The 13568-nt window shown below is 35.6% G+C and overlaps 1 protein-coding gene across 1 annotated transcript; it reads right to left on the minus strand.

Moving 5' to 3' along the window:
* Positions 1 to 9811: 9811 nt before the first annotated feature.
* On the minus strand, positions 9812 to 10821 carry LOC102244318 (olfactory receptor 4F15). The gene has a single exon (XM_005885772.2). The coding sequence runs from the start codon at positions 10790 to 10792 to the stop codon at positions 9854 to 9856; it is 939 nt and encodes a 312-aa protein (XP_005885834.1). The 5' UTR covers positions 10793 to 10821; the 3' UTR covers positions 9812 to 9853.
* Between the last annotated feature and the right edge of the window lie 2747 nt (positions 10822 to 13568).

The raw sequence follows: 13568 nt of genomic DNA on the forward strand, positions 1-13568 counted from the left end.
GTATCAACCCATGACGGATTGGGGACAAAAACTAATTTTTCACCAAAGATAGTTTGAGAAGCACTGCACTAGAGTACTTACCACATGATCTGACAAGCTTAAAACTATGAAGGGCATCATGGTGTAGTGAAAAGTATTTTGTTAAAGGCTCTGTGGAAGGACTTGTCATATTATTTTGTAATTTTATTTTTATTTGGAGAAGCAACATAGCATAGTGAAAAGAATATGGACTTTGGATTCAGAAAACCAAGATTTATACTATGATTCAGCCACTAACAAGCTAATTTGAATTCTTGAAACTCAGTTTATCTATGGAATTGCAATTAATATTAACTTCTCCGAGCAAGTTGTAGGAATAAAATAAAGTTTTGTAATTGTGTATTTAATGCATAGATATTAATATGTAAATATTCAGTAAATGTTTATTTTACTTATCTTTCTTTCATTTGTCCATTATAGTGCTTAACACATGAGATAAATAAACAAATACAAAAATAAAATGGTGTTGGCCAGAAAAATTCCATATTGAAAAGATATTTCAATAATATATTATGATTGTCTCCTACACATAATAATATATTATAACATTCATACTCTTTTAGTGATCAAAATAAAAACCATCCTATATTGATTAAATATATTTCTCTCAAAAAACACTGTATTTATTTGTAGTACTTACTACAAATGTAATTCATTGTGGTTTTTTTGTTTGTTCTCCCTTTCTTTCTTTCTTTTTTAATAAAATGTATTGGAGTGACATTGTTTAATAAAATTATATAGGTTTCAAGTGTACAATTCTATGACACACCATCTGGATATTGCATTGTGTGTTCACCACCCAAAGTCAAATCTTTTCCATCACTATATATTTAACTTCCTTTACCCTTTACTATCTCACGCCCTTTTTCTTCTGGGAACCACCATACTGTTGTCTGTGTCTATGAGTTTTTGTTTATTTGTCTTGTTTGTTCATTTGTTGCTTTCTACTTTTTATCTCACATATGAGTAAAATCATGTGGTTCTTGACTTTATTTGTTCTATCATCTGAGACTGCAACTCCCATAAAATTAAGGAATACATCTGTCTTGTTATTTAATGTATCCCAAAACTTAGAGTCATACCTAGTACATAATAAGCATATGTAAATATTCCAAGAAATACATATCTGAAAGATAAAAGAAGATGTATTTGGGTGATTTAAAATACATGCAAATATGACTAATTGTATAATTAATGAGTATGGGTTACACGATTGCATAGTTCCTAAATAACAGAGTTAAATTAAAAAAAATAAGGGATTATAAAAGTGAAAAAAAATAAATCAGTCAGAGAAAAACTAATACCATGTGATTTCACTTATTTGCAGAATCTAAAGTGCAAAATAAATGAACAAGCAAAATTGAAACAGATTCATAGATACAAATAACTAATGGTTGCCAGAGGGTAGGGACATTGAGGGACTGGGTGAAAATGGTGAAGGGATAAAGAAGTGCAAATTGGTAGTTACAGAATAGTCACAGGAATATAAAATACAGCATAGGAAATATCATCAATAATATTGTAATAGCTATGTATGATGCCAGGTGGATACTGAAATATCTTGTGGGAACACTTTGTGACGTATATGATTGTCTAACCACTATGCTTGTACACCTGAAACGAATACAAAAAATATAAATCATTGAAAAGTAATTTTTTAAAGTGAAGAAGTTTTAGGAAAAAAGAAAAAATAACTGAGATTAAAAGGAAAATATAAAAAGATGAAGAAATTGTGCCAAAGGCTCTTATGAGAGTTTCTCTATAAGCTTTTATCATCTATGCACATAGGGCAGGAATGTATTTGTTTTTTGGCTCTCCAATTCCTATCAAACAGGTAAGAAGAGGAAATTTTAGAAAAAATGAATTTAAAGCAGAATAAGACATAAATATTAAAAACATGAGAATATATCCATTCAAATATCAAGAAATCTAGAAACTTGAAAAGTTTGTATCATCACAGGTTTAAAGTCGCTTGAGATAGTCAGAATCCAAATCTCAAAAGTCCAGAGCAAAAGTCAGAGAGATTTCCAGATGGAGATACAAGGATATGTTTATTCACTTAAAATTTGTCAAGTACCCATAGGGAAAAACTCCTGAATAATGGTGTTCTGAAACTATCTTATCTTATAGATTGGCTATGCTTTGAACTAACTTTTCTTTAAACATTTAATTACATTCATAATTTTAACTAATTAAATATCCATGAGGCAAAAGACAAGGCCTAACTCTTTGCCTTTTGTTGTGATTAATCTTTTTTTTAATCCATAGGGAATTGATTAATTCTCCAAACAGATTTCCAGATATTTAATCCTTTATAGATAAAACAAATATTGGTAACTAAGGTTCCAAATAATAAAGTATTCTAAGTGAACACAGACAGCTGTTAGGTTTAAGCAAGGTACTAATATAAATCATCGCCCATATAAATATCCTCCTTAATTTAAAAATATTGTGGGTTTAACATATTCCTCAGCTCAAACTTTCTGCATTTTTGTCTTTAAAATAAACTGTCACAAAACACTGTCCTTATATCCAACTAAAATCCTGCCTCCTCTAATTTAAGACCACCTCTACTTTACTGTTTGTAACTGTGGGAAATATAAATAATTCTGTGTTCTTTTCAAAAAAAACCTTTTATGTACATAAATACAACAAATTAATCACTCCTTTAGCTTTCTGTTTTCAAAACTCAACAAACTTAACACCTTTTATATTATCTATGAGGATCTCTTTCTCACTTTTTCCCTTCCATCCAAAAAAAATTAATATAAAACACTCTAAATCATAAAAGCCCGAAGAAACTAGTTCAATCTCCTGGTAGTTTATTTTTTAAATTTCCACACCATATTTTAAAATTACATTACATTGGAAATTATTTATTCAGTTTTGTATTTTTTTAATCTCCATATCTTTTATTTCTATTGAAATTTCTATAAAATCCTTTTCCTTATTATAAACTTGACAAGTTCCTACTAAATTTGCTTCCCTTTTCATAGAAGATGATCAGTTTATACCCATCTCTTTTGAAAATTTAATAGAGTAAAAAATACAGTTACCCTTTTTTAATATTTTCATGTATCATCAATTTTTCTTGCCTGTTTATCAAGTGGCAGAGGGTGAGAATCATTTCCTTAATCAGCATCGAGATCAGAGTGATTAGTTGCAACCTATGCTGAATCCAAACTATTACAAAACCATTTGACTTTTTCTAATGCCTTTCACATTACTCGAGGAACAATTTAAATTTTTTAAAAAATATATTTTATTGATTTTTTACAGAGAGGAAAGGAGAGGGACAGAGGGTTAGAAACATCGATCAGCTGCCTCCTGCACACCCCCTACTGGGGATGTGCCCGCAACTAAGGTACATGCCCTTGACCGGAATTGAACCTGGGACCCTTCAGTCCGTAGGCCGACGCTCTGTCCACTGAGCCAAACCGGTTAGGGCTCGAGGAACAATTTAATTCTAACTAAATGCCAAGGTCAGTTAACCTTTTCCAATATGTCAATAAACTTTTCAAAATTATTCTTTTGTACTATTCAGTTTCATATCCTGGACACTAACTACTTTGCTTTAGGATAACACTCAAGCACTTGAGTATATGGCTCATACTAGTATTCATAGCAATTCCAAAGACACAATTATGTCCAAACTAAAACTATTGTTAAATTTACTTTCATCCTTCCATTTTACCTGTATGAAGAGAACAGCATCTTCCAGGAGTCTGAGCTTTCCCTGTGTTCTCTAACACAAAGTGCCATATAAAATCCTGCCATAACAAGTGAAGTTTGTTATAGCTCAAGAGGACAGTGACCAAGTGATACTGCAAAAGAGTGAGTCTAGCAAGAGCTTATGGATCAAGAGACTTTGCCCCTAGAGAACTATTTGGTTTGACCAGAGCAACCAAAAGATCTAAAAATTAATAATAAGACACCAGAGAGGAAGAAGGAAACAAGAGTGGAATATTTTTGCTTGAAATCTTAATGTTATTTTGTTGGAAACTTTATAAATATTGGTAGTTACCCATTAGAATTAATCTCTGAAAATTGGTAAGTATTAACTCAAAAAAATTAACTATAATCATCTTGATCATCTCCAAAAAAGCCAATGTGCTTAATATTTAGTATAGTTTAAATAGTAGAAGAATGTACACAAGACTTCATTTTTATACAATCATATTTTCAGTAATTATGGATGTGCATGAAGATTTAGCTACACAGAAATTTATTCCAATGAATAGTGTTTAGAATTGAATGAAAGAATGGAAACATATATCAATTGATGATAAATTAGTTATAATACATCAATACAGTCAAATTCTCTGAAGCCACTGAAAATCAAGTTCAAACCCTATATAGTACAAAACATACTGTTGAATGAAATTCTGGGTAGCAAATAGCATATTTATTATGTTATTGTCAATATAAATAAATATCCATATCTGAACAAATAGACAATAAACCTTTTTGATAAGTACTTCAGGACAGTGAAATTGTTAGTTGGGAAAACATGCATTTTGACTTTCCATTTTGTATACTTGTGTCAGTCCAGTTCCTGCTAGGACAAAAAGGATTGGCACATTTAAATTAAGTAACTGGGAAAGAGTTTAATAAAGGCACAAAGTCAGTTGGAGAGGGGATAAGTGGAACTGAAGAGGCAAACGGAAGCTATTCTTTTCTCTCTGCATCCACCCTTGTCTTTCATCCCAGGGACAAATAGGGCAGGTAAGATAATATCAGAACAGAAGAAATTGAGCATCATAGAATAATTAGCTATTAAATTATTGCAGAGTGATCTAAACCCAAAATGTTAGCATCCACCAGTGTACGTCATATGAATTATGTAAGGGAAAAAGGGGAAAGAAATTATAATTAATATCAAACATAAATATCAAAATCTCCTTTTGTATAGCTGGTCATGAGACCTAATTTGATAACAATTTTCCTCGTTTCATCTTATCTTCTATCAATACTTAGGCTGGACAGGTACTGTACCTGGTGGAATGAACAAAACTTTATTCCTGTAGATTATTAGCCTTGAAATGATCCTTTGATTAATGGAATGCCACTATTTTCCACTGGGCAAAGGAGTATTAAGAAGCACTCCAAAAAAGCCCCTGAATTCTGACCTTGTCCCCATTGTGGAATAGAATTCAAATTTCCCCCTGATAATTGGGATCTGTCAACCCAACAATAAATACTGTTCTTAGACCCAAATAAGAGAATTCCCTGTCCTGGTGTTTGTCCTACAAAAGACCCTAAATTGGCCCTTCTGTGGGGAACAAGGGACTTGGTTGGAATGTCTGTAAGCAAGATTCTCCAAAAGGTCAGGGGCCTCTGAGGGGACCTTGCCTAAGGCGAGGTCCCCTACCTTGACTTTTCCAAACAAGTCCGATCCCCCGGGGGGTTTTGCTAGAATCTCTGTTTAGTCTTTAAAGACCTGACCTTTTAGAAACATATACTTTCTCAAGGATACCTACCCTGCTGATTGTACCTAGAGGTTAATTTGAGTTCAAGCTCTTGTTACAATAAAAAGCCAATGAGGGAGGCGAACAGGACTACTTTTAGTACTAAAGTAAAACAGTCCCTTAGCCCTCTCTTTCATAGAAACATGTGTCAGAACAATTTGTTCATCTGTCACCCAGGGTCTGCTGGTCAGCCCCAGCACCTTCCCAAACATACCTTTCACCATGGTGTGAAGATTTCAAGGAACTAAAGAGACATGTCTACCTGGAGCTTATACCCATCCTTCTAGATCAGGTCTGGTTCCTAAAACCCAGGAAGTTTTTTTCAAATTTCTTTGGGAACTTCCCCAATTCCACAAACCTGGCTTTCCAGGATTTGCTATATATATGCATATATAGTTATCATATAATTATCCTATATAATAAAGAGCTAATATGGTAATTAGACCGAGTGGCAGAAAAACCTTCTGGAATGACCAGTAGGCGGGGGGCAGGGCCTTGGTGCCACAAGGCAGCCGCCACTCTCTTTGGGCAATCAATGTGGAGTGGGGAGCCTCTGCTATCTATTGCCCCGCAGAGGGAGGCAGCCGGGGCTGCGAGAGCTGAGCCCCTTGCATGAATTTCATGCATCAGGCCTCTAGTCCTATATAATAAAAGGCTAATATGCAAATCGACTGAACAGCAGAACGACCGGTCACTATGACACCCACTGACCACCAGGGGGCATATGCTTAATGCAGGAGCTGCCCCCTGATGGTCAGTGCACACCCACAGGGGGAGCACCGCTCAGCCAGAAGCCAGGCTCATGGCTGGCAAGTACAGCAGCGGTGGCAGGAGACTCTCCCGCCTCCACAGCAGCACTAAGGACCCCTCAGGGGATGTCTGACTGCTGGCTTAGGGGAATGGTCATCCCCTGAGGGGTCCCGGACTGCAAGAGGGTGCAGGCCAGGCTGAGGGCCCCCACCCCAGTGCACGAATGTTGTGCAATGGGTCTCTAGTTATATATATCAACATAGACGGATAGAACATACTGTATTAAAGTTTTGTTATTTTGATTTATAACTTTCAAATATTTTAACATATAACTAGTAGACTTCCTTTATAAATTTTCTTTTTCTTTATTGATTTTAAAGAAGAGGGAGAGAGAGAGAAACATGCATCTGAGAGAGATACACCGATTGGTTGCCTCCTGTACATGCCCCAACAGGTGATGGAACCTACAACCTAGGTATATGCTCTGAGGAATTGAACCCACAACCTTCTGGTGCACAGAGCAATAACTCCAACCAACTGAGCTGCACTGGCTAGGGCGTGGACTTCCATTTTTTGCCTCAGTTCCCACAAATGTCAAAGACAGGTACTTTCCTCTCTGGTTCACAAGGGCCCCAAAGTGGTCAAAGACTAGACTCAGCTGTGTTCTCTTTTAAAACATTCTTCCCTGGGGTACTGGATCTCCAAACCTAATAAACCAAAGATCACAAGAAGAATAGGAAGCATGAATTTCACCCATAAAGTATTTGGTCTTATTGTTAGAGTGACTTTTTCTACTTGGCTTCATCTATTACAGCTTTAAGACATCCTATATAATAAAAATCTAATATGCAAATGGTCATCACACCCTCGCACCCTCGAGCCCTCGCGCCCTCGCATCTTCACACCTTCATGCTAGGGCCGGGGACTGGGAACCTGAGGCTGGGCCAGGAGACCGGAGGCCGTGCCCCATGCCCTGGCACCAGGGCCGGAGGACCTGAGGCTGCGCCCACAGCCCCAGAGCTAGGGCAAGGGGACCAGAGGTTGTGCCCCCCACCCAGTGGGGCTTGATGAGGCTGGGGCCATCCCGGTTTGGGTCTCGTGCGATTTCGAGGCGCACGCGAGTGGGCCAGGACTTGACTCTGGGTCCCGTGGCATGCCCAGACTCTGACAGGAGGGAGATTTGCATATAGATTTTACTAATTTTCTTTCATCTCTGACACTTCTATTATAGAGAAAGGGCAAATATCAATTTTAAAATATTTCCTCTAATTAATTAATTCCCTTTTAATGTGCATGAGGGGAAATTTATGTTGTTGATTTTATGCAGAAATGCCAACTATGCTACTATGGCCACTTTTAGTACCAGTTAAGCAGTTTTAGAACAGCTGGGGAAAGAAGCTGATTGACATCCACGGGGATTGGTATTTTTGTTCCTGTACAGTGAGTGAATAACCTCTAATAGGATTTCACATGGTCATGAATACTGTCGTTTTCTGTGCTTTTCTGAGAAGTCCACCTACATACCTTTCCCCAGAACACCAATGTTTTATGAGTTTATTCTTTCTTAGGCTCTGAACAACTAAACAAACCATTAGTCCTGCTTAATAAATTGGTAAGATTTGTGCCACAAGCCATTTTTCCTTCCAAAGAAAGTGTACAATGAAAGGTATTCCCTGAGTTTCTTTCCACTAGAAGGGTTTTCCTTCATCATTATTCTTCAAGGCAATCTCTGAGAAAAGTTTAATGCAATGGCCATTTACATACAGCATAACATCATAAATATAAACAAACCAGGCTGTAGTCTCTCCTCCATTTGGGAGTGATGGGGTCCCCATTTGTGTGGAAAGCTAACAAATAGAAATTGTTCTCAATTAAATGAGTTATTCTATTATTTATTATCAGAGATCCATAGTGTGGGAGTTAGGATAACAGATCCTGAATCCAAACTCTAACACTTTGAGCCAGGCTTATTACTCAATAGATCTTGAGGACCTTTTTATTTAATTTATTGGAGTGATATTATTATATTAATATTAATATTATTATATTATAAGTATTGAGTGTACAAATGAGCTTGGGAATCTTCCCTCCTCTTGAATTTTTTGGACTATTTTGAGGATAGGTGTTAGTTCTTCTTTAAATGTTTGGTAAAATTCACCTGTGAAGCGATCCAGTCCAGGACATTTGCTTGTTGGAAGTTTTTTTATTACTGCTTCAAATTCATTAGTTGTAATCTGTCTATTCAGATTTTCTGATTCTTTCTGATTCAGTTTTGGAAGATTGTGATCTTGAGAACATTTAACATCTTTGCACCTCAGATCCCTCCTCTGTAAATGGGGATAAAGAGGATATCTGCTTCATAAAATTCAAGGTAAAACGCTAGACTTAGACTGCACTATTTCTGGGTAAAGAAAACCTGCACACATGTTTTATAAATCTTTTCTTTTCTATTTGTTGAAATATTTTACATTTATTTTTCTGGGAGAAGCACAATGATCTCAGTGTGACTTACTAAAGCAGAATACACAATTCATCAATCACATTGTTTCCCATAAAAAAAAAAAAGGAACATCATTAATTGTAAATATTTGGGAGGAACTTCAGGCCTACAACATATAATTTAATTAAAGATCTCTCTGAACACCACTGTAGACAAAAAAATACTGTTAATAATGAATTTTAAACATTTTTAATAATTAAAGCAATGGTTTAAAAATCATTTTTGGTAGGCCCTGAGCAAGGAAATGTATGTTAGCGGTAGAAATTAGGGAAGGATTTAGAATTGATAAAGAAGTGCTAAATGCTAATGGGAATTTACTAGGAAGAAGGAATACAAATGGAAGGTGTAAAGATCTCTATTCAAATATACCAATAAGAAAAAGTTAAAAGAGTGAAATATAAGCAGAAATTTAAATATAATATTGACTTGAAGGGCAAGGGCACTGACCTAGGAACCAGAGACAGTTTCTGGTGCCTGACTATCTCCGGTGATATCTGGCTGTGTGTCTCTGGAAAAATTCCAGTCACCCTTCAATTCCTCGGTTTTAGCGTGTTCAACTGAGGGGATTAGAACAAATGATGTTGGTTACTCATTCTAGCTTTAAATTCAAGATTCTAATACAGAATTAACAATTTCCCATACTGACAGATAGAGGAGCCTGATAAGGAGGCAAAATATTTTGATACTGGGGAAATAAGAAGTAGGCAGATTAGGAAAAAAGAAAATTAAAATCAAAACAGTTACATAGTAAATAGAAGAAAATAATATGAATGCATATTCCATCTATCAATAGAATAATCTGTCCAAAATAGAAAAAAGATAAACTATTATTTGCTCAATTACATGGCACTTTCTTAGACCATGTAAGTTACAAAAGACATATGATTTGGCCTTTAACACTTTGATGTACAGAGTGTCAAAGAATAGCATCATTTCTAATTTAATGATGAGATAGATACCATAATTTAATAGATACTAGATCTCTAGGCATATAACATGGCCTAAGTCTTGAGTATTTCTCTGAAATTGCATAATATTTTCTCTGCATCCAGCATGAGGGAGAATGTATAGTTCCATATCATCAAAGCCAATTCATTTACGAAATCTTCCTGTAATGCACAAGACGACTGCACAATCTCTTTATTGCCATTTTCATTTCTTTGTTCCTGAATGTATAAATGACTGGATTCAGAAAAGGAGTGATAAATGCATCAAAAATAGCAAGATATTTGTCCAGGTGTGATGCAGGAGAAGGCCATGTGTAGAAAAACATCAGCGGCCCAAAGAACAAAACCACCACAATGATATGAGCTGACAAAGTGGAGAGGGCCTTGTATGAACCACCGGAAGAGTGCTTCCAAACAGTGAACAGAATAAATATGTAGGAAATGACCAGCAAGACAAAAGATCCCACAGAAATAAGCCCACTATTGACAATAACCATGAACTCCAGTTCTAGTGTATTTGTGCAGGCAAGTCTAAGGAGCCGAGGAAGGTCACAGTAAAAACTGTCCAATACATTAGGGCCACAAAAAGGCAAATCTACCACAAAAACTAATTGAATCAATGAATGGATAAAGCCAACAATCCAGGAAGTGACTAAAAAGTATAGACACATTCTTGGACTCATGATAGTCAGGTAGTGGAGAGGCTTACATATAGCCACATATCTATCAAAGGCCATAGTGATGAGCAGTACCATCTCAGCGGCCCCAACAGCATGAGTGAAGAAGATCTGAGTAATACATCCACAAAAGGAGATGGCTTTGTGCTTCTTGAAAATATCATAAATCATTTTAGGGGCTGTGATTGAGCAAAAAAACATATCAATGACTGAGAGGTTAGCCAGGAGGAAATACATAGGGGAGTGCAGATGAACATCCAAGGTTATAGTGAACACAATGACAAGGTTTCCCATCATGCCAGCCAAGTAGAACAAACAGGAGAAGACAAAAAGGGGAAGCTGAATCTCCCATGAATTGGTGAGTCCCAGGAACACAAACTCTGATACTGTGGAGTGATTCATTCCATCCATTGTCTCAAACACCAAGGTCAATGTTCATGTTATCTAAAAGGAAGAAAATGAAAAAAAAAATGTATAGCCAAGTGTTGGTGTTCAATAAAGAAAGTCTTCAATCCATGAAAATAATCATAATATTAACATCTCACACAACCAAATAATCTTCATTACATGTACACTGGACTTCTACTTAGAGGAGTCAGCTGGTTCCCACATGACATTATGATTTTCAAAACTATTATTAGTAGTTTAATTACATTTCTGGATCTATTTTACTTTTTCTTTCTTTAGGATTACATGCATATTTTATATCCTCCTGTCCAATGTGTTCTACTTCAATAACATAAAAGTTATCTTCAAATACTTTTGATTATGATTTCTTATAAATTAATAGTATTTCAGCCATTCATATCGCCACCTAACAATTTTTTATGCACAGCATATAGCTTCCAAAGTCTCTCTTTTGTTACTTATATTGTTCTATTAGACTTTTAAATTTTTCTATCTTTCAACTTTTAAAATTTCTCTCATTCTATTCTCCAAAGCACAGAATCAAATTCTCAATGTCCCAGCTCTAATGTTTTCTCATTTGTGAAAATTTCCAAATCTGTGCATTTCTATACTCCCTCTGCACTGTTAGCATTTATTTTGCTCTGCCTCTCATCATTATATAAATTTCCATCTCTCAAATTAAAGTATAGCTTCTTGAGTACAGGAACTATGTCTGGTTCACAGAAGCAGTCTCACCTCCATCACAATCACCAGTAGTGACTAATATAGTCATTTAATGAGTACTTCGCACTCATTGAATGAAGAAAAAAATTAATGGACTGAAGAATGACTCTGGAGACAAGAAAGTGAATTATAATTCAGTAAGGTTCATATTAACAGTATTTTTGTGTTATCAATCAGGAATTATCACAGGATGCCAAGCCTCATTCCTGTAACTGTTTACACAAAGTAATATTAGCACAAGAAAATTCTATCATCAAAAGAAATATGGGGTCCCAAATATTAATTTAAAATTTTTGAATAAAGGACCTTTCAAATACATTTCAAATACATTTCAAAATGGGGGGACTCATTTATTTTATAAATAATACTCACTTTTTCAAAAAATCTCAATTTCTCACATAAAATATGTGATGAGCTGAGACAAACTCCTCCTCTAGTGTGTAAACACACACACACACACACACACACACACACACACATTGGATCACAAAAGATAAGAACTCTGCCACATAAAAGTTGTCTCTTTTCTTTCTCAAAATACATTTTGAATGGGTAAAAGAATGACAGAAATTTAAAAAATAAACTGGGTAAAAGAGCTAGTCAGTGTCTGTGTCTGTAATTGAGAGAGGATGATGACTGATATAAAATCCAGGAAAAAAAAACAAAAAACTAAAGGACATTAGACAGATCCCAGTATGGGAAGTAAAGACAAAATTACAATTTTTAGGGATAGAGAATTACCAGAGAAAAACCATCAGAGGTCCACTTTCAATGGGATGTTCCTTATTTAGTACAACATTTATGTTTCGTTAGTGAAATAATCAATACAGAAAAAAATATAGGAAGTGACCTGCTCATTATCACTAAGGTAATTGGTGAGAGTTTATACCAGAATCAAGAACCCTAACTCCCATTAAAAGTTATTTTTATTAAATAGCTTTTTATTTGGTTTCCTATTTCTGCTGTAACAAATTACCAGCAATGGTGGTTTTAAAAACACAAATGTATTGCCTCACAGTTCTGGAGATGAAAAAGCCAAAATGGGTCTTCCAAGCTTGCCTGTATTCTTTGGCTCAGGAGCCCTTCCTCTCTCTTCAAAGTACATCACTCTAACTTCTGCCTCCATTGGAGTGCAGCACTGCAATAGCCTCTCTGGCTCTGACTCCTACCCTTCTCTTATAAGGACCCTTGCTATGACACTGGGCTAAACCAGATAATCCAGGATAATTTTCTCATCTCAAAAATCTTAATCACATCTGCAATGTCCCTTTTGCCATGTAAGGTAATATATTCACAGGCCCAGGAATTAAGGCATGGATATCTTTGGGGGCCATTATTCTGTATACCACAACTTTCTTACATGTCAGAAAAAGGAAAATATTAAAACTGATCAATGACTCTGACATAGGGAATTTCAAATAGCCTATCAGGAAGGTGAAAGAGATATCAGAGGAAGGACAGATATGAAAAGTCCTGACTTTTTCCCTGAAACTACACTTAAGTGACTTCTGACTCCAACTACATCTAGACCAAGCCTGAACAACTAATGTCCACCAATGAAAGAAGCCTATGATAATCATCCAATCAATACGGTCTTGGACAAGTAGTTATGCCAGGTGTATAACTGACTCCTGAATGGTTCTCTAGATGATTTTTGTTCATTAATTTAATAAATATTTTGAGTACCCAGAATGCCAGGCATCATTTCAGGCATTTGGAGACATAACATTGACAAGAATTCTTGCCTTTGAGGAATCCATATTCATGACAGAAAATGCAATTTTGGCCTATTAGATGCAGTTCTTCCTCTCTAGAAAGGTTAATAACACTTGAAGATATGCTGTAATTCATTAGTTAATTTTTCAGTACTTGAATTCAGAGAAACAAGCAGTAGCCAAGATACACTTCCTCCAAAGAGGGGGATTCAGCTTCATAGGACCTCTTTTCTAACTCACTAAATTTTAATAATTCTAACTTCTTAATTTTGTTTCTCCAACCCTAAGAATAGTAGCTGTTTCCTACAGTTGTTACCTTTTTAAAAATATACTAGAGGCCT

This window comes from Myotis brandtii, unplaced genomic scaffold (genome assembly GCF_000412655.1).
Source record: "Myotis brandtii unplaced genomic scaffold, ASM41265v1 scaffold927, whole genome shotgun sequence".
Classification (NCBI taxonomy): Eukaryota; Metazoa; Chordata; class Mammalia; order Chiroptera; family Vespertilionidae; genus Myotis; species Myotis brandtii.

What these genes read in the sequence shown, in the direction of transcription:
- LOC102244318 (XM_005885772.2), bottom strand. Translation starts at nt 10,792, where the DNA reads ATGGATGGAATGAATCACTCCACAGTATCAGAGTTTGTGTTCCTGGGA.